This window comes from Gossypium arboreum, chromosome 9 (assembly GCF_025698485.1).
Source record: "Gossypium arboreum isolate Shixiya-1 chromosome 9, ASM2569848v2, whole genome shotgun sequence".
NCBI classification, from domain to species: domain Eukaryota; kingdom Viridiplantae; phylum Streptophyta; class Magnoliopsida; order Malvales; family Malvaceae; genus Gossypium; species Gossypium arboreum.
In genome coordinates, this window is record NC_069078.1 from 16,601,243 (window position 1) to 16,621,920 (window position 20,678).

At 31.6% G+C, this 20,678-nt stretch overlaps 1 protein-coding gene, 1 long non-coding RNA gene and 1 pseudogene across 7 annotated transcripts; 1 reads left to right on the forward strand and 2 right to left on the reverse strand.

Moving 5' to 3' along the window:
* Positions 1-1,000: 1,000 nt before the first annotated feature.
* LOC128280684 (uncharacterized) lies at positions 1,001-1,973 on the reverse strand. Its single transcript, XR_008270787.1, has 2 exons — positions 1,852-1,973; positions 1,001-1,167 (listed from the first exon to the last, which is right to left on the reverse strand). It is a non-coding gene; the product is annotated as an uncharacterized LOC128280684 (long non-coding RNA).
* Positions 1,974-4,199: 2,226 nt separating this feature from the next.
* LOC108454666 (uncharacterized) lies at positions 4,200-7,199 on the forward strand (annotated as a pseudogene). The gene is made up of 4 exons (XR_001866757.2): positions 4,200-5,345; positions 5,830-5,973; positions 6,384-6,589; positions 6,736-7,199. The product of XR_001866757.2 is annotated as an uncharacterized LOC108454666 (transcript).
* Positions 7,200-13,725: 6,526 nt separating this feature from the next.
* LOC108457502 (uncharacterized) lies at positions 13,726-19,239 on the reverse strand. Of its 5 annotated transcripts, none has more exons than XM_017756617.2 (4): positions 18,735-19,239; positions 16,379-16,654; positions 15,802-15,939; positions 13,726-15,475 (listed from the first exon to the last, which is right to left on the reverse strand). In XM_017756617.2, exons 1-4 carry the CDS (start codon positions 19,035-19,037, stop codon positions 13,928-13,930), a joined length of 2,265 nt encoding a protein of 754 aa, XP_017612106.1. In that variant the 5' UTR covers positions 19,038-19,239; the 3' UTR covers positions 13,726-13,927. The 5 variants fall into 5 exon arrangements, with proteins under 5 accessions (XP_017612106.1, XP_052875507.1, XP_052875506.1 ...); XM_053019547.1 differs by lacking the exon at positions 18,735-19,239 and adding an exon at positions 17,507-17,648; XM_053019546.1 differs by lacking the exon at positions 18,735-19,239 and adding an exon at positions 16,975-17,035.
* Positions 19,240-20,678: the final 1,439 nt, after the last annotated feature.

Below are 20,678 nucleotides of genomic sequence, written 5' to 3' on the forward strand. Positions count from 1 at the left end.
GAGGAGGTTGAGTCGATTTCTTTCTTGCACATTCTCATTATACCACCGATTCATGAATCCATAAATCATATTTTTGAGTTCTTGTTCTCGCATCAATGAAATTGGAGCTTCACTACTTGTTCCTTGTTCGAGGTTTGTACTCGCTATTAACTTCTTCTTGCTCGGTTTGTTCGGTCTATCGACATCTTTTCAAATCGAAGATAATCTATAATAAAAACAAGGATTAGATCGGATCATACACAAGACACTATCACAGATTTATATGGCATGTAATTCTAGATACTTTTCACATCATACATATTCCGAGAATCGGCTAAACCGAAGCTCTGATACCAATAAATGTAACGCCCCCTTTACCCGAGACCGTCGCCGGAGTCGAGCACGAGGCATTACTAAACTTATTTGAGCACTTAAACAAATTCAAACAATTTATATCACACTTTCCAGACAAGCTGTCCAACTGTGTCATAGTTGCTAAATAATTCATATCTCGAGTTATAAAACTCGAAATCCAAATCCGTAAATTTTCTATAAATTTATACTCATATATCTACTTACCAATTTTTTTCTAGAATTTTTGGTCAAGCCAATTAGTACAGTTTATTATTTAAAATCTCCCCTGTTTCAGGGTTTGACTACTCTGACCTTTGTGTATTACGAATCAGATATCTCTCTGTACAGAGCTTCAATGACTATGCCGTTTGTCTCTAATAAAACTAGACTCAATAAGGAATCTGTACATATAAAGTATGACTTCTAATTATCTTTGTAAAATTTATGGTGAATTTCAAAGTCAAAACAGGGGATCCAGAAATTGCTCTGGCCCTGTTTCACAAAAATTTAAACATCTTATAAAATATAGCTCATATACCTGTTTTGCTTCTTCCATATGAAAATAGACTCATCGAGATTCGATTCCATAATTTATTCATTATTTAATTCCATTTCTACTATTTTTAGTGATTTTTCAAAGTCAAACTACTGCTACTTACGAAAACTATTTTAGTACAAATATTGTTAACTAGTTTATAACATCTTTACTTCAATTCATTCAAACTCTATACATGCCATATAAATCTTCAAACATAAAACAAAAGCTACCGGAATTGATCTGGATAGTGTGCTTTGTTGTGTTGATCCGATCTACCCACTTCACTTCAAGTCAATCTACATAAAAATATTAAACACACACAAGTAAGCTTATTGAAGCTTAGTAAGTTCATAGGTTAAAAGTAATGCTTACCAAACATAATATTTCCAAACAATACCAAAACATTTACTAAAGTTTCTGCGATTCACAACCATTGTTATAATAATTCACATAGTTGAGCTCAACAAGAATAACTACTCAATCTCTTTCATTTGGATCACTTCTCTTTATTTCTTATAATCAAATTAGGAAACGGCTTACGAAATTGAGTACGTCGTTGCTCAATGCCACGATTCACAACTCAGTATGGTTTTCCTCATTGAAATACCATACCTACATTTTTTAACTCGGTATGGGAAATGCCATACCTACATTTCTTAACTCAAGATGGATTTGATAATACCATACCTACATTTCACACCAAGATGGATAATACCATACCTACATTTCACAACTCAGTATGGATGATAGCATACCTACATTTCACACTTTGCCATGGAACAACCATGGTCTTATCCAATCAATTCATCACACGTCACGATCTGAACGTACTCAATCCTGCGTTTTCCTAATTTGCATTTCCACATTTATTCTTTCATTAACAAAATCTACACAATCCCACAACAAATTCGTATATAATAACACATTATATACTTCAATCATTCACAAATAAACATCTAATTTCAACCATATGAACTTACCCGGCTAATTTGTAGAAGATATTGAAATTTTGGGACTATTCCGCAACTTTTTCTTTTCCTCGTTCTTCTTTGGATTCTTGATCTATAATATAAAATATTTCTACTCATTAGCATTTATTTGATTTCTATTTCACTTCACAATTTATGCTGTTCAAATTTCGAAATTGCACTTTTACCCCAAAATTTACAGCTTTTCACAATTTAGTCCCTACTCAATTCACCCATCAATTGAAATAATTTTCTCAATTAACACTTTATTTTATCATTATAAACTATTTCAAAACCTTTTATATTCTGAATTTCAACAGCAACCTTCAATTCACAACTTTTTCACAATTAGGTCCTAAATATCATTTCCTATCAAAATCACTTAATAAAACCACCTTAATATGAAATTAGAACTTAAATTTCATAATAATTCATCATAAAATTCCCTTATCCATCCAGGGTAACTTCCAATTTCACCCATAAAATCAAATACTAATGAATTCTACAAGTGGACCTAATTGTAAAAGTCATAAAAACATAAAAATTATCAAGAAAAAGCAAGAATTAGACTCACATGATGTAAAAATATGAAAAACCAGCTTTCTCCAGACCTTCTATGGCGTTTTGGCTGAGAAATTATGAAGAAAATGTCTAGATTTTTCAATTACATTATTATTTAACTATTAACTTTTATCTATTTCCAATTTTGCCCCTTGTTCACATTGTTTTCTTGCTTATTTCATACCCAAACCGTCCAGCCATTAACCTTTGGGTCTAATTGCTCTTTAAATCCATCTTTTTAAATACTTAAGCTATTTACTCACAATTTAACAAATTTTGTGCTATTTTCAATTTAATCCTTTTCAATTAATTAGCCATCCAAACGTTAAAATTTTCTAACTGAAACTTTAATATTAACTCAATGACACTCCATAAATATTTATAAAAATATTTATAGCTCGATTTTCAACTTTGAGGTCTCGATACCTCATTTTTGACCCGCTTGACCTAATAAATTCTTTTAATTCACTAATTTCACCATTTCACAAATTCTTCTAAATTCTTACTTGACTCATAAATATTAAATTACTATCTTGTTCAATCTTATTTGTCGAATTTAGTGATCTCAAATCACCATTTCCGACACCACTGAAAATTAGGCCGTTACAGGTATGTTGGTTAGATAATCCATGTATCCGTCTTGGATCCAAGTGAGGTTAATATTGGGTATAAAGTATGAACTCGATAAATGATATTGAATTGAAATGATATTATGAACTAGTACACAGGTAGATATATGTAAAATATGATTTAACATGTGAAAGACCATGCGAACTAATTTATACAAGTCTGGAGGGTCGATATGGTAATAGAGCAAATCAATAGATTCAAGAATAAGATAAGTTAAAGAATGAGAAATTGATATGTTATGAAATGAAAATATATGTACCTTATTGTTGAATGTTATGACATGATAAATTCTAATGCAAATGATAAATGAATTGTTATACAAAATTGTTATTTCCATGCATTATATGTTAATAGAAGTTCTTGGCGTGAATGGAATGTGACTTGGCTAAATGTTAACTTGAATTGTTTGTGTTTATTTATTAATGTTATTGTTATATTGACTAAAATCATGAAAATATCACTAAGTTTTATTGCAAAGTGTACGGTTTGTTTATACCATGTGAAGGAATCAGTGGATCTCGAGATCTCAAGAGGTGAAGCAGCATCCAGATTGTAAAATCTTGGCCCAACGATGTTTGTACAATACTTTACATTGTAATAGATGACATGTAACTAGGTTTGAACCATTTTAAAGTTGTAAATGGTCAATGGAGTGTTTTGATTATGGAATGATAAATGGATGTTGACATATGAATTGTTCTAACATGTGTATATATGGCTTAAAGCTTTTAAAGGATGGAAATGTGTAATTGAACATCAAGATGGGATGCAATGTTTTGCATGTTGAGTTATTAAACCATTGTGATGCATATATTTGGAGGTTGAATCATAAGATATAAGAGTTTAAGGAATCTACCTTGACATTGTGCATTTAAAGTCACAACGTCGAGCCTATGTCAATGATGTTACATCACAGATCCATCATGGTCATAACGCCAACTCATTAACTTTTAAAAATTTTACATTTTAATCCTTATTCGATCTCAACTCGTAAAAAAAAACTTTCGTAAACTCGTATAAGACTCGATTATCATTATAAATCATATAATGAATATATATTAAACTTAATAGTATATGTAAATGGTTGAATTAAATGGTAACCAGCTGTAATTTCTCCGGGTACGAATATAAAATCTCGTAGCTCGGATCGAATGATCGGGTTGATTTCAGTCATAAGCTCAAAGCACCAAATTAAAAAAACCAAAATCTAAGAAAACCCATCATAATTTCATCCATTCCAAACAATTTTATTTAATTACACTAATAAGTAACAACACAGCAATCTGAAAAAATAAATAATCTTTCCATTTTTTGGTGAATTTTAAAGAGATCATATATTCTTTAACCACTGTCAAAAATGGAGTTCAGAATGAAACAGAAAAGAGACAAGGAATTGAAAGACTACCCACTGTCAAAAGAGGGCGACGGCGTCTAGAGGAGTAAGCCCATCCCACGGGGATGAAGAGGAACGACCAAAATGCACCAATCGGAACCTACAGCACTAGGCTTCGTTAGTCGTTGGAAAGCGAAAGACACAGCAACGATGTCCAATGGGATCGGTTAGAACCGCAGTGAAAAAGATGAAAGCATGGGATGACATAAAACGTTGCCTTAAACGAAATCTACGGCATTGATGATGCAGCAGGCTTCAACCGACGTTTGAGAGCGGCAAACACGACGGTGGCGTCAACCGGAATGGGTTGGAAGGAAGGCCGACAGGAATTGGTTTAGACGACGAACGGGGAACGAAGGCTTAGGGAAGAAATGTTTTTTTTTTAACCTACAACTTTTTTTTTTTAGCTTTAGTGAATTTATTTGATTACCTATAACCGGTAAATCTCGGTTTTGCTTTTAATTTAAGCTTTATCCTCCTCCTGTTTTTTTTTTTTTTTTTCAATCTAAAGCCTCCTGCTTTGAAGCTTATGGTAAGCTTTTTTTAGCTTTCTGTAGAATTTCCCCATTTTGTCACATTTTCGTTTTATGTTCTTTAAAAGCAGAGTGCCGAAGAGAGAAAGAAGGATCTGAGAAGGGAAAACACAGAGTTTAAAAAAAAAAAAAAGAAGCTTTAAAACAATGGCGAATTACCATTTCGTTTACAAAGACGTGGAAGGTGCTTCCACTCAATGGGACGATATTCAAAGAAAGCTTGGTAATTTACCCCCAAAGCCACCCGCTTTCAAGCCTCCCCCTTTCGAACCCGCACCCGACCCGGATTCTGCCCCCAAGGACAAGTCTTGGATCGATGCCAAGACTGAAGATGAACTTGATGAACTCGAAGATGATCTCGATGATGATCGCTTCCTTGAAGAATACAGGTTTCATTTATACTTTTTCTTCAATTAATTAGATTTTTTGCGGATTTCAATTTTAGGATTAAGACGTTATTGTTTTGATAATTGAGTTCAGAGGTGATTTTTTTATTGAATTAAGATATGGGTTTAGTTTATTTGGTTAAACTTGTTAGATATGGGAAGTTTCAAGTTGAAGCATGATAGCTTTAGGATTAGTTCTGGTGATTTCTTATTGTTCTTCATTTTGCATCAAATTCACGATTGAAAAATTGTTGGAACTTTTGTCTTGTGACTGGATTTTCTTTAGCTATGGATCCTTCAAATACACATTAAAATATCTTTGAGACATTGTATCTAACACTAACACTCGAGTTGGAGTAATACCATTAAAAAATCCGTGTGGGACATACACCTGAAACCGGCACTCACGCCGGAATTCAATTGATACAGGCTTCCATTGATATCAATGTTTGTGCATTTTATTGGAAAATTGGTGTTGTTTTGATAGGAAGAAGAGGCTAGCTGAGATGAAGGAAGCAGCTAAGGTTTCAAAATACGGATAGGTGATGCAGATTTCAGGATCTGATTTCGTGCGCGAGGCTTCACAAGCTCCTCAAGATGTCTGGATGGTTATCTTTCTTTACAAAGAAGGGTATTTTACATTTGAGATATTGCTTGCTTCTTATACAAGTTTTAGTCATCAAAATTGTGACAAATTTGTTTCTTTTTATGTGTTAAAGGAACAATTGTTTCTTTCCTAAGTTTGTGAATGGGCCTTTATTTGCTTGGTACAATACAATATTTGATGTTTCCTTCTTCTAATTGGAAATGAATTATATAAATATCCGTTTTCATAACACGTAATCTAATCGAATGATACCATTTTTCTTTTCTCTGTTCTATATTATATAGAAGTTTCTTTTGTTGTCATTGATGTACTTTGAATAAAAACTATATGACTTGTGAACCAAGGAATTTTAAGATGCTCGTGCTTATTGAAAAATAGGCATGGATGCTCATTGTATCGATTGATTTTTTTGCTTTATCGGTATCTCTTATTAGATTCCCAGAGTGTGGGCTGCTTCTGCGGTGTTTGGATGAATTGGCAATTAAATATCCTGCAACGAAGTTTGTCAAGATAATATCTACTGAATGCATTCCTAGCTACCCAGATCGTAATCTTTCGACTCTCTTGGTGTATCACAACGGAGCAGTGAAAGCAAATTATGTTGCCTTGCATAGTTTTGGCCGGAGATGCACACCTGAAGGTATGCTATCGTAATCTTGTGTTCTTGTCAACCTGAGACTTAATCAAGTTGGTTTGTGCAGTCAGCTGACAAGATGACTTAGTATATGTTTGGGGTTCGATATCAATTTTTATTGACCATAGTTTTTATTCACTCTGAAAATATAGGTGTGGCCTTAGTTCTGTGTAAGTCAGATCCTGTATTAAATGATGGTCAAAGTGGGAGTGAGCAAGCTGTTCTTGAAGGAATTCGAAGGCAGTTTATCGAGAAAGTTGTTACGGAGCATGAAGATGACGATGAGGGGGGATCTTCAAGTGATTAGATGTTCCTACATTCATTCAGTTTCTGTTGGATTTGGGAAAGACAATTCTAATGTCTGGTTTCCTGCTTCTTCTTTTGAAGTTTTCTTTGGTGATTTTGATGTTGTGTCAATATATTATTACTCTCGACTATGGTTTGACATCCATTGATGAAATTTTGTGTTATCACTTTTACCTTTGGGGCTCACTAATCTTGATGTATATTAATTTAGTGAGTAAAATATTATGTTTCGATGTATAATTTTGGTGTTATTGTTATTTTTAAAAATATGTAGTTACAAATATGAGATTAAATAGAAAATATTAATTAATTGAGTGCATTGTTTGAATAATATTTTATTATTAAATTTTAAATATTAAATAATATTTTATTAAAGTTAAATGAATGGTTTAAATTGTACTTTGACATTTTTATTGGTATTTTAATAATATCTTTCATGTTATAAAATAAAGAGAAATAGGAGAATAAAGAACAAAATAAAATATGAAAGTAATATAAAATGTACTTTATTCATCAAAAGGGGTGATTACAATGCTTTATCAGAGTCTCTATTTATAAGCATAATAAGTATAAAAGAAGTAGAGATCTAATTCTAATAACTATTAGAATTTAAAGTATATCAAAACTTTATCTTGATCATGATAGACATCCACTTAATAAGATATTCATAACACTCCCCTTTAGATGTCCATTGATAGATAATGTGCCTCGTTAAAAACTTATTAGGAAAAACCTTGTGGGATAAAAACCTAATGAAGGAAAAAGAGTACACGATCTATAATACGCATAATATGCTGCCTCATTAAAAACCTTACCAGAAAAACCTAATGGGACAAATCGGTTAAGGGAAAAAGAGTACAACACGTATTTACTCCCCCTCATGAAAATATAACATACTTTCTCGTATTTTACATATTCAATCTTGAATACTAACGTTTCAAATGACTATTTGGATATATTGCTAAGCATTTATATCACCATTCTTTTAAAAATCATGATTGAGGAAAAATTTTGAGGGAACATATTTTGATCTCTTCAAGAATTTCAACAATAATCATAGCAAACTTTAGTCATGATCCTCCTATAAAAATACAAATAGGTATTTTGGATCGTTTTATAATCCTCTTTCATCTACTATTGACTAAGTCAAATTTACCACATATGTTCAATTATTTCAATTCATATAAATGAAAAATTTCCTGAGAATTTCAATATGTTTCTAGCATTTTAAATCCTTCAAGGATTTTAATATAAACTTTACTATATAGTGATTCATAAAAGGTTGTAACAATATCCTTAGACGCAAGTTAAATTTTTTATGAATTGTCAATTTAATAATATATCTAAAGGTTATTGCATCCACCACAAAAGAGTATTATATCTTTTTATAATCAATGCCAGGACTTAGCGAAAAAATTCGTATTTTTATTCCGCTTTTGCAAAACTACTTTAATTGCACCTTCACTGGCTTTATACATTTAGATATTTAGACTACTGGTCCAAAAACTCCACAAATTTAATTGTACTTGAGTTGCGTCTTTCTATTTCGATCAATTTATTCTATATTTATATTTCTCAATAGGTTTATTTAGGATCCTCCTTTTATTTCATTATAATAATACAGCATGCAAAATCATTGTCGACCACTTTTATTATTCGGTTCCACATTTTCTCGAATTGACATAACTTATCGAGAACTCTTATTTTCATTATTTTAAAATTCAGTTTCAGGTACCTAAATCTCTTTTGAAGTTTTACTTATTAGTTATGTCTTGGATATCTTCTGAAGCACCCGCCTCTACTATATGATCATCTAGAATAATTTTCATATTTGGAATCGATCAATCTATTATTTATTCCAATTGATTGTCCTACTGGGACTTTAAATCAAATTAAAATATTAAATGGAATATAACACTTGGTTATTCTCAATAAGTTTATAAATATATCTAACAGTTAACTTGTAATGAGTTATCCTTATTGAACTTCTGGTTCAAATTACTCTCCTCCTAACTCATTATAAGTTATTATTTCTCTCCCCCTAATGTTGGGAAAACTGACAACTCATGCCATAATTAAATCTCGAATTAATAGCTCAAAATATTATAAGGAGACTCATATAAATATACATTTCTAATCTCTTATTATGAATCATCTTTGTGCGTTGTGGTGGAGCAGTTGGAACATATACCACACATCCAAAAATTTTAAGATGGGAACTATTTGGCTCTTGACCAAAAATAAATTGTAATGGGAGTATTTATAATTTATTGGCTTGATGCATACAACATGTAAATCAATACAATCTCATGTTGAAATAGAAAGTTTTGTTCTCATAAGTAATGATTTAGCTATTAGTTGGAGGCATTTGAAACACAATTCAGCTAAACTATTTTGTGTGAACATGAGTTACAGGATGTTCAACTGTTATCCCAATTGACATGCAATAATTATTGAAAACTTTGGGATGTAAACTCACCAAAATTAGTAAGATGAATTGTTTTAACTGCATAATCTGAAATTAATCATTTAAACAAGCAATCTCGCAAATGGCAGGTTGTGAGTTGATAACACATATGTGATTATTTTGTAGATGCATTTACCAAAATCATATAATATCAAAACTATCCACATGGTGGATGAATGAGCCCATATTTGTTTTAGAAATGCAAGACATTAAATCTCAACTTTAGCTAGTTAGTTAATAATCAATTTTCATTAAGAACAAGTAACATATGAGAATTCTTTTAAATTAAAGAATCTTCTGGTTCTTTAATGGATGTCCATATGATATCTCAATTAATTTTCGCATCATATACAATCCAGGATGGTCTAACTAGTCACGTCAGTAGTAAACACATTTGTATTAGTAAACTTCTGGTTTACTTTAACATGTGTTTCAATTGTACTAAATTGTAACAAATTGATAATTTTATTATCATTCCTTTTAATTTGTATTCATATATAAGTACTATTGTGACATTTACTATTGGAAATATCTAAATCAATGTAAAATTTATAATACCACCAAGTCAATAAATATAATTTACAAATAATCATATGCAATATTCACTTCAGGAAACATGCCAAAATCTTCAAATGCCCAAAAATCCATTAATAGCAAACTTTGAGAGTGGATCTTATTTTCCAGGTGTACAATAGATACATAACCAACGACTTTTCATACATAAGTTTTCTCTCTTACAAGTTCTCATCAATAATATTTTACCACGTAATTTTAATTGAGAACTTATTCTAAATACTGTAGAGTTATACTCACAATTTTTCAAAAAAACTTGCAACTCTAAGTGCATCCAACCATAATAAGCTTTAGATAGAATTATCACGATATGAGATCTATTACAAATAACTTTTAAAAGTAATGCATTAACCATAAAAAATTTTGTGCCTTTTAGATAGTGATATATTAGCTCTTCTGGAGCTTTCAACTAATTTTATACTATCAAATATTGGAATAATATTTATTTGTTTCAATACCAAATAAGATAAATATTTTCTATCTATAATGATAGAATTCATTCCTATATTTTCATATCCTTACTCAAAGAATATTAACAGAAACAAAATATTTGGGAAGACGCCACATATGTGGCCAATAATATTTTGTATCGCATATTGATAACATAAGTTATCTTTACCCTTTAAAGAGTTACCTTGAGAACTCTTATTGTTCTCTTATTTATTACATTCACTTCGGGAATACAACAAATCTAGTAGGACAAACTTATAAACATCCCAATAGATTCTTTATTTCATAATTACCATCGCAAACATGCGTGAGATTTCAAATCAAAATCTATCTATGCATGTTGTCATGATTAGTCTCCAATTACAATAAATAATAAATAAAATATAGTAAAATATACCTGAAGATCTTTAACATCATCGTCATCACTAGAAGATACGAGATAGTTCGAAAATATCCTTGACTTCATATGGATAATGTTATCAAATCTTTCACCATTCTTAAGAACAAAAAGTAAAATAAGTTAATCAAAATAATGATAACATATAATGAAAGAAGAATGAAAAATAATAATCAGATATGAAACATTAAATAAAAGAAACTTCTTGTAAAAACTTTGCATAGAAATTGAAAATCATGGAGGATAAATTTGATCGTTGATAAAACGAACTATCACTTTGAGTAAGATCGTGCTGATAATGTGTTATAAAATAAAGAGAGATGGGGAGAATAAAGAACAAATAAAATATGAAAGCAATATAAAATGTACTTTATTGATCAAAATGGGTGATTACAATACTTCATCAGAGTCTCTATTTATCGGCATAAGAAGTATAAAAGAAGTAAAGATCTAATTTTAATAACTATTAGAATTTAAAGTACATCAAAACTTTATCTTAATTCATTATAGACATCCACTTAATAAAATATTCATAACACTTCACACTTTTATTAATATGTTAATACTATACTTCTCGATGCAATAGGTCACCTAGATTTTAACTATGGGTTTCTAGTTAAATCTAGAATTGTTGATAAGGGGATTAGACTATTAGGTCTGCCCAGTAGCCCGGTTTGTATGGGTTGGACCTACTTTTAACAAGGTATTTAATTTAATATAATTTTGAATTTTATTATCAAAATTTAAAAATAATAATAAGTTTATATTCAATTTGTATTAAATATTATAATTATTTAAGTTTATTTTTTTACTTAATTAATATTTAGATACTACTTTGTATTAGTTTATCAAATTAAACTCAAAATGTTACTAAGTTTATCATAAAAAAATTATAAATTCTATAAAAGAAATCAAATTACAAAAACCTTGGAAAACTTTTGGCAGACAAACACAAATTTATCTTCTTTTCTAAAACACTAAATATAAAATCAAAATAAAAAGAAATTAAAACTTAAAAGAACTTAAAAGAAATTTGAAAAATTTAGAGGCAGCAGTTACCAGCCTCTCTAAATTCGCCTATGATGGTTTGATTTTTTAATTATTGTAATATTTTAATTATCAAAATAGTTAATACATTTTAATTATATTTAACAATTTAAATAATTTTAATAAAATAAAATATATTAGTTAATGAATTAAAAATAAGTATAATAAATTAAGAACCAATATAAGAAAATACATTAATTATATATCTCGAACTATAGTGAAAACTTTTAAAAGAGTATACGTGAATTAAAATGATTTTAGCTATTAAATCAAAATAAAGGTTTTAAACCTTAGATTTTATATTTAACTTATTTAATTTAAATAAAAACAACAACCAATTTTTTTCACCATGCAATTAAAGTCTTAAGGTGAAAAATTTGGATAATTTTACTTTTTATTTAATTTTTTTTTTTTAGAAAAATTGGAATGGAAAGCAAGAGATTGGGATTCTTAAGATTAAAATTGATTGATTTCAACTAAGAAAAATTCTCAAAAATTGTAAAATGAAAAAATCAACTAAGAGAAAAATCTTGAAATTTTTAGACTGAAATTGTCAACCAAATTTTTCAGTCAAGAAAAATTAATACTAATACTCAAAATGATTAATTTTTTAAAATACAAATTGATTAATTTTAATAACCTTAATCTCTTGCTTTCTATTCTAATTTTATTTGCTCCAAAAGAAAAAAAATAGAAAATAAATTTGAAAGTAAAGATTATCCAAATTTTTCACCTTAAGATTTTAATTGTACAACGAAAAAAAAAAAAAAGAAAGAAGTGAAAGATTGGGTATTGTAGTTTTATTTTAATAAGATAAATTAAATATAAAATCTAAAGCTTAGAATCATTTATTTTGATCTAACGGCTAAAATTATTTTTATTCTCACGGTCCTCATTTTAAAAGTTCTCACTATAATTGTTACCATAATATTTATAAGTATAAGTTGAAAGAAACTTTTGAATTAATAAAAAATATTTATCATTCAAAATATTACCAAATTGACATTTTAAAAAGAAATTATATGATGAAATTTCTATTCATTTAAACTAATGTAATTGAGTTGAGGTTGGATTTCAAAGTAAATGTACTATTATTTAATATCAATTAATGTGATAAAATTAATTTTTATACAATAAAAATTTTATTCATTTGAATTGTAAATTGAGTTTACGTATTAACAGTTACTAATATTAATTAACTTTTAATAATTGAAAAATATATTAATATTTAATTAAACTTTTTTTACAAAATGTTATTAGATTAATTAGTTTATATTATCGTTAAATTAGACTTTTCATTTATATTAAACTAAACTCATTATTTTAGAATTATTATAGCTAATTAATTATAAAATTATAAGCTAATTAAAATTAAAACTTAATCTTGGAATGCTTAGTCATTGCTATTGAGAGGGTTTGACAGAATAATTTTCAAATAATCTAGAGGGAGTATAAGCTATAGAAGAGGCAGTACATCCTCCTCCGTATTAAAAACAATACTCATGCCAATTAAGTTAAAACTTAATTTTTTTTCTTTATCTTTAGAGTTTTATTCAAATAATAACTCTATTTTAAAATTAACATAACATTTTAAGTAATAATTATAAATTAAATTATAATATTTTTGTATGTGTTGTAATGATCATAAATTCTATTAAATTATAATTATTTTAAGTGTATAATTATCACAACTTTTACTTTACTTCAATTTTTTATTAAAATACAAATTTAGTAATACGATGAAAAAACCAAGAATGGTACCGGAGGTTGTTTTCGTTGTGTCGTTTTAAGAAGCCATTCGAAGCAGACAGAAGCAGTGTCATACGAAAGGGAAGTTGTATTTTGGAACACTGCAGCTCGAGCCTTAGCAAGGAAGCAGCAATGAGAAAGACGTTTCGGAAATTTGCAGTAATGAAATATGCTCCGCAGATTTATGTGAGGATGATGGCAAAGAGAGTTTTGGCTTTGGTCATCTTCAGATGACAAAGCATTTACTAACTACGGCAGATCAAAACCTTTACAACGAAATACCATAAATTCTAACTACCACCACCATAAAATACTCCCCAGTATCTATACAGTACACTTTCTAACTCATTTTTACCTATTTTTCTTTCTGGCTACCAAAAATAGCCTCTCTTGTTACAAGCTTTATTCCTCTCACCCATAGCTCTGCCATTTCGGACCCGCCTTCGCACATGAAATGAACCTCTTTGTTCTTGGTAGTCACCACTCGAAATACTCCAGGTTTGTTAGCATCACCCTTGCTCTGCCGGTTCTTCTCAAAGGCTGCAGTTGGTCCCAATTCTGCCTCTCTGCATATAACATTTCTTCCACTTGATTTCCCCCAATGCAGCAGTCCGGAACTCTGCACCATTTTCATGTCTTTCGAGTGAGGATTTCCCTTTCCTCCCTTTGTATGCTTCAGGATACGGGCACCCCTGACAACAAGGTTGCGAGCGAGCTCATTTAGAATCACATGTTCAGCATCGTTTTTCAAGATGACAGTTTTTCGAGCAAGAGAGAGCGCAGTCTCCCCTTTAGCATTCTTGAAATCACAATTTGCCCCATGTGAGATTAAGAGCTCACACATTGGACCATGACCTTCCCTTGCTGCTAACATGAGTGGAGTGTATCCATCTCCATCGGGGACATTTACATCATAGCCCTTTCTCGTCAACAATGTCACGGCATCCAGGTCTCCATAGCGTGCCGCACAATGCAAAGCATAAAATCCTCCAGCATTGCGGTTGCCTTTTTCAAGTGCCAATTCGAGCATCACTTTCTCAAACAGGTCACGGTTTTGGTTCAGTTCAGACAATGTAATTGCTGTCTCACCAGATTTATTTAACAGCTTAACATCAGCTCCCGCATAAACTAGCAGCCGGAAAGCTTCAACATGACCTTTTAAGGCAGCAACCATGACTGCTGAGAAACCATTCTCATTTTGATGATCAAGATTAAATTGTCCACTTCCAATCACAGCTTTTAGAGCCTCAACGTCACCAGTTTCGGCAACAAACATCAAGGGAGAGAAAACCGATACATTGCTCGACTTCGGAATCCTTCCAACCTTGATTGCGTCCAGCACTGCTTGCTGAAAACCGAGGGACCACTGGTTTGAACCAGCAATCGAGCTAGCAGACTGACCAGAGATGTTAACTAAGCCAAAGTCGGCACCAGCCACAGTCAACACTCTCAGACATTCTTCATGTTTGTACTTTGCGCAAATCATCAAAGCTGTGTCACCAGAGTCTGTCTTGGAGTTTAGATCACAACCGGAATCAATGAGAGATTGAAGGGTTTCCGACAAGCCAAGACGAGTTGCCATGTGTATTGGCCGGAACTCAGATTTCATGGTTTTAACTGGGCATTCTACATTTGCACCACAGCTCAAGAGCACTTTGACAGCTTCTGTACTGCCACAAAGGACCGCATGGTGCAGGAGGGTTCTTCCATAGTGAGTTGTCTCAAGGGGAAGGTGCTGAAGTAGCATCCGCAAGATGGCACCACTATTTTCAAAATATTCTACCGCGCACCAACTGATAGCATAGGGCTCAGCCAGTCCTGCACCCACTCGAAACTCTTCCCCAGTAGTAGTGTCCCATGACCACGCTCCAAGACTTACTTTAATATCAGTTGGGCTCCCAGACTGTTAATGAGCCGAAGTAGGTTTTAAATAAACAAATACTAACAATAATGGTAAAGGATTATTCGAAGCATGTTGTTCCTTAATGCAACTCTTTAAACTCTATTAGTCGATTTATAGGGGAAGATAATATCTTTCTAAAATGACTCTTCTTGGGGGAAATAAAGTACGACAGGGGTTGACCAGATCCAAATATAAACTAATATTATAATACTCGAGTGATTTAGATTCTACTCATAAAAAGCTTTCAGCTTAAAAACTTATACACCAGAAAGACATTTAGTGCCAATTTTACATTTATTTAGAGTTTCAAAAATTGTGTAAATCACCTGTAGAAGCAAGCGGACAACAGAGACCTGCCGACTAACCACGGCAGCAAGAAGTGCAGTGCAGTCAACGTTTGTGTATAAAGAAGGTTTAGACGACCGAAGCAGCTCCCTATGACTTGCACTTGCATCAACACCACACTGTTATTGAGCAGGAGACCATTAGATTATCATATAAAATTTAAAATAAAAAATACTCTTATGCAAAATTACATCAAGACCTGGTAACTGGTCCCGGAGGGCCAACTGAATAAGGCTAGTATGGAATTGATGGCTGAGGGTGAGTTTAGATGGGCGGTGCATTTACCTACGGTTAGTGTAAAAACAGCGGTGACGGTGAGATTAGATACTATAGCGTGAGACAAAAAGTAAGCTAAACGCACCGCACCACCCTGCCCTAAACTCACCCTAAATCAGCAAAAAGGGCAGCAATGCTAATCAATGTTGAATTACTTTGCCTTTTGAATGGTTAAAAACTGTTGAAATGTCCCTTTGTGTTCTATTATGGTCGATTTTAGAGCTTTACTCGTATAAATTGCTGCTAACTGGTGCACATGATAAGTTGGTATGATGGGTTTACCTTCATTAGGGTGTCCACGACTTCCACAAATCCCCTGCAGCAGGCGGTGACGAGAGCATGAATAGCAACATGCGGCCGAATTAAATCAGACCCCATGAGCAGTTCGGCAAGCCTTGCTTGCCCATGGCAGCTTGCCTCTAGAAGAGCCTCTTCGCAAGCTGGTTGAGACGCCCCAGCTTTAAGCAAGATTTTCAGAATCTCAAGATGACCCTCTCTGACTGCTACTGTTGTTGCAAAGCCCTTGAAGAGTTTCTGATTCACATCAGCACCTACGCTCTGTCATATGAAAAGATATGCACTTTTAGCACATCGATCGTTCAAGCTGGTAAAAAGGAACTTAAACTAGACATCTTTTTGCAGCTAATTTTACCATCATCCTCATAAGTCTACCAAAAAATGGAGAGAACATCATATAATACCCAGTACATCTTCTTTTCTTACTCCCCTTTTCTTAATATCTTACAGTGGTCATAAGAAGAAAATAATACAACTAGCATAGTAAGTATTTGGATCGTTCATAAGATAAAAGAAATCAACACAGACGCAAACAGACAAAAATGATCAAAACAGCAATGATTGACAGAAAGAGAAAGTACTGAACGTTCTTCAAGATATGCATGATGATTTCAATCAAAAACGGTAATGGGGGATGCATCATATATACGTGTACTATTTTGTACTACAAACTCAAGCCAATGGTAGGTGACAACTCAGTATGGGCCTTGCAGAGCATGTTTCTCTTGAATAAATGTAGTAGGCAATAAACTACTCGCTCTTATCTAATGCTATAAGATAAACTTCAAATCGCTTCAAATTACTTCTGAAATTATAATTGTCTTACTGAACAAGAAAATCTTTATTGGGTTTCCTTCAGAAAAGAAAATTTTTGTTTCAGTGAAACAGGAAAAGGGTAAATAAAAAGCCAAACATATGATTGGAACAAGACACCCAACATCTTGGGAATATTAATATTTGCATATTCCTATCATTAACTTTCTTAGATACCATTATTCCATCGAAATCAAGAAAAAGGACCATCTAATTCAACCAAAACAAAAGCTAAAAACGACAACTTAAGTTTTGTTGAAGCAAATTAAACTTATTTAAGAACTCTTAAAATAGCACCACCTCCCCGGAAATGAAAATACGACATAGACTACTACTTCGACCAAAAAGAATCTAAGCTTTTTTGCCCATAAATAATAAGATAGCCATATATTTACAAAGATTTTTCATAAATAAATGTGAAAGATAAGGGTAGAACACACATTTACTCCTCTCTTTATATGTTACAGTAAGGAAAACAGTAAATTTGGTGTTTCAAACCAAGACATGGTTTAACAGGATTCTTGGTAGAGATTAAAGGCAAAAGTAAATGAAAGTACACTGAATTAAAGAAGCAAACTTAACCATATATGAATTTTTATGTCACTATTCTAAAGGTAATCTGTACAGTTGGTAAAAAACATAAAATTGTAAATTTAAGTTACACGGAGGAATTGAATTTTGGGGACCAGAGCAGCGGAATGAAATAAAGCATGAGGAAGAAATATTGAATCTTTGAACATATGGAAATATTTTGAAGTAAAAAAGAATATTAGTTTCCGAAGATTATGCTAGGAGAACACGAAAGATGCAACCCTTAAATTCATAAACAATAAATTTGAAAACTTAAAAAAAAAAACATAATAATATAATTATATCAACGAATCTAGGTAATTAGAGAACGCAAATTACGTGCAATCTTAAATTTAAAATACTTTTAGCACTTCGAAAAATTAGGAAATCACCAAAATACTCGGCTGAAATTTGAATTTAAAAAAGTCATTTTCAAAGTGAGCATATGTATACTACGCAACTTTGTTCTTTTCTCAGTAGCCAAACAGAGTATTAAAGAAAGCGCCAGTGAAACGCTTCAAAACCAAGAAATGAATGGTTAAAATTTAAAAATCATTTTGACTTTTACTAAATTCTATCAAGTGGCTTTAAAAACGGAGACCTGAAAAGCAACGATCTGACTCTGTTGGCCTAAAACGCTGGTTTTTAGTGACCGCTTACTGATTTCCAAAACATTCAAAATTTAAGCAAAAATGGGGGGAACCCCTCAAAAATCATTAAAATGATTCTTAAAAATCAGTACAAACAACTCAAATTTAATTTTGAAAAGCGAAATGCAGAGGAGATTAAAACGCTTACGAAACACACAAAAATAAAATTAGATAAAAGATTTCAACTGATAACGAAAATGAAGAAAAACCGCTGTAAAACGCAACGTGAATGGAACAGTTTGAGTCACAAACCGATCAAAACGATAAATAAAACAGGAAAAAAAAAGGATATTTTTTTATTGCATTACCAATAGTTTCTTTACGAGAGGGACATTTCCAACATGAACAGCGAGGAAAAGAGCGGTGACGTCAGTCTTAAACTCCTCATATTCGACGCGGACCTCACTCGCCGATTCTTCTCTCAAAACGACTTCTGTCTTCCTGGTTTTCAAGCAGACAGCGCCGACGAAGTTGACGTCGACGAAGGGATCGGCGATGCATTCGAGAGCTGACCTCAGATCGCCGGTTAAAGAAGCTTCGACCAGACGCTGAGAAACTTCGGCCTCGTAATCAACGGGAACCACCTGTCTGCTGCCGGAAAACACCGTCATTGTTAAGTCGCGGCGGTTTCTTCAAGGTAGCACACAAAAGTCGATGTAAATACAGGAGAGAGATGGCATGCGAAAGATGCGCGTGGCTCGAGAGAGAAGAAGGAGAAGAAGCAGCAGCAGCTCTCTTGGAATTAAAACAAAAATAAAAATAAAAGTTGAAAGAAGTGAGCGCCACAGAGTGGAGGACATACAAGGTGGCTTATTTATTACAATACGATTTTTTACCCTTTTTACCACGGTTATATCCACGATAAAATTATGGTTATAAAACATAATTATTTATCATTTAAAATCAACATTATGATTTTGACTGTTTTTAATTTAAAGAAATTTCACAGCGTCAATGATTTTCTTTTTAAATCAAATTAAGTATAATACAAGGACTAAGACCACAATTTTACCTAAATTTAAGAGGAAACTGTGAGGTGGGCCCATGATTTGTACACTGTTGGCCTAAGAATATCCGGTAATTAAATCATGTATTCGAGATCTCAAATCAGGACCGTTGATAAGAAATATTTTATATCTGGGCAGTCCTGATTTGGTATAAATTGGACATGAAAAATGTGAAAAATATTGAAACATCCCCCTAGGATTTTAATTAATTCCAGCTATAAAACGCACAAATGAAGAAAAACGTAGATATATTTAAGCACTTTGATTACCAAAACAAAATTGTGCTTGAATGACGGACTACGAATCCCTCCTATTTATTACAGTCCTTCAAATTACGCACTGTAATTCTAAATCATTTACCCTTCCTTTTACCTTTAAAATATTTAAATTTAGTTCAATAATATTTGAATCTGTATCACATATTGTAAAACAAATAAATAAATTAATCATTGCCTTAGAAGCAATTCCGCCTTAATCGATGTAATCATGTAGAGGAAGTCACTCCCAAATGTCAACACAATACTTCAATATTCGTACACGCGAATAAAGAATGTGGAACACAATTGGCATTACTCTTCTCAAAAGTATTCAAAAAGTAAAACTAAAGTTGAAAACTTGGTCGGAAATTTGACCTAAAAAGTTTTCTGAACAGAAAACAAGTGAGCTAAATAATGTAGAGAAAATATTATTGTTTGCTTGCTGTTGTGTAAAATGAGAAGAATGACATGTTATTTATAATGTTTTTGGAAAGGTTAAAAATGATAAAATAGTAGTGTCAATTTTCAAAAATAGAAGATGATTTTCCTCAACATGAAAATAATAAATATTTATGATAAAAAGATTAAAATTTTTATTCAAAATATGACATGTGTTTACATGTACATAAGTTGAACAACAACCAACTACTCAAGGTGGGTTTAGTTAAAATAAGTATAAAACATAAAAACAATAAATTTATAATAGCCTAATGCAAATAATATATGATATTATTTATTAAGTTTGATTAATCCAGTTAATTAATTGATTTCGAACAGAATTAATCGTTAACTGAAATTTTAAAAATCTTTTAATCGTCTCTAACCGAATTAGATCAATTCGGTGATTAATTCAGTTTTAATTAAAGTTTAAAGATCTTTGAACAAAACCAATAAAAAAAGTTAAAGATAATCATATACAGTCAACAATAATTCTAGAAATAACCAAATTAAGTGTCAACGATAAAAGGCTCGGATATGTTGATATGCA

Coding starts and splice junctions, on each gene's coding strand:
- LOC108457502 (XM_017756617.2), bottom strand. CDS start 19,037: ATGACGGTGTTTTCCGGCAGCAGACAGGTGGTTCCCGTTGATTACGAG. Junction 16,655..18,734: donor CTCTCGTAAAGAAACTATTG/GTAATGCAATAA, acceptor TTCATATGACAG/AGCGTAGGTGCTGATGTGAA. Junction 15,476..15,801: donor TTGTCCGCTTGCTTCTACAG/GTGATTTACACA, acceptor GCTCATTAACAG/TCTGGGAGCCCAACTGATAT.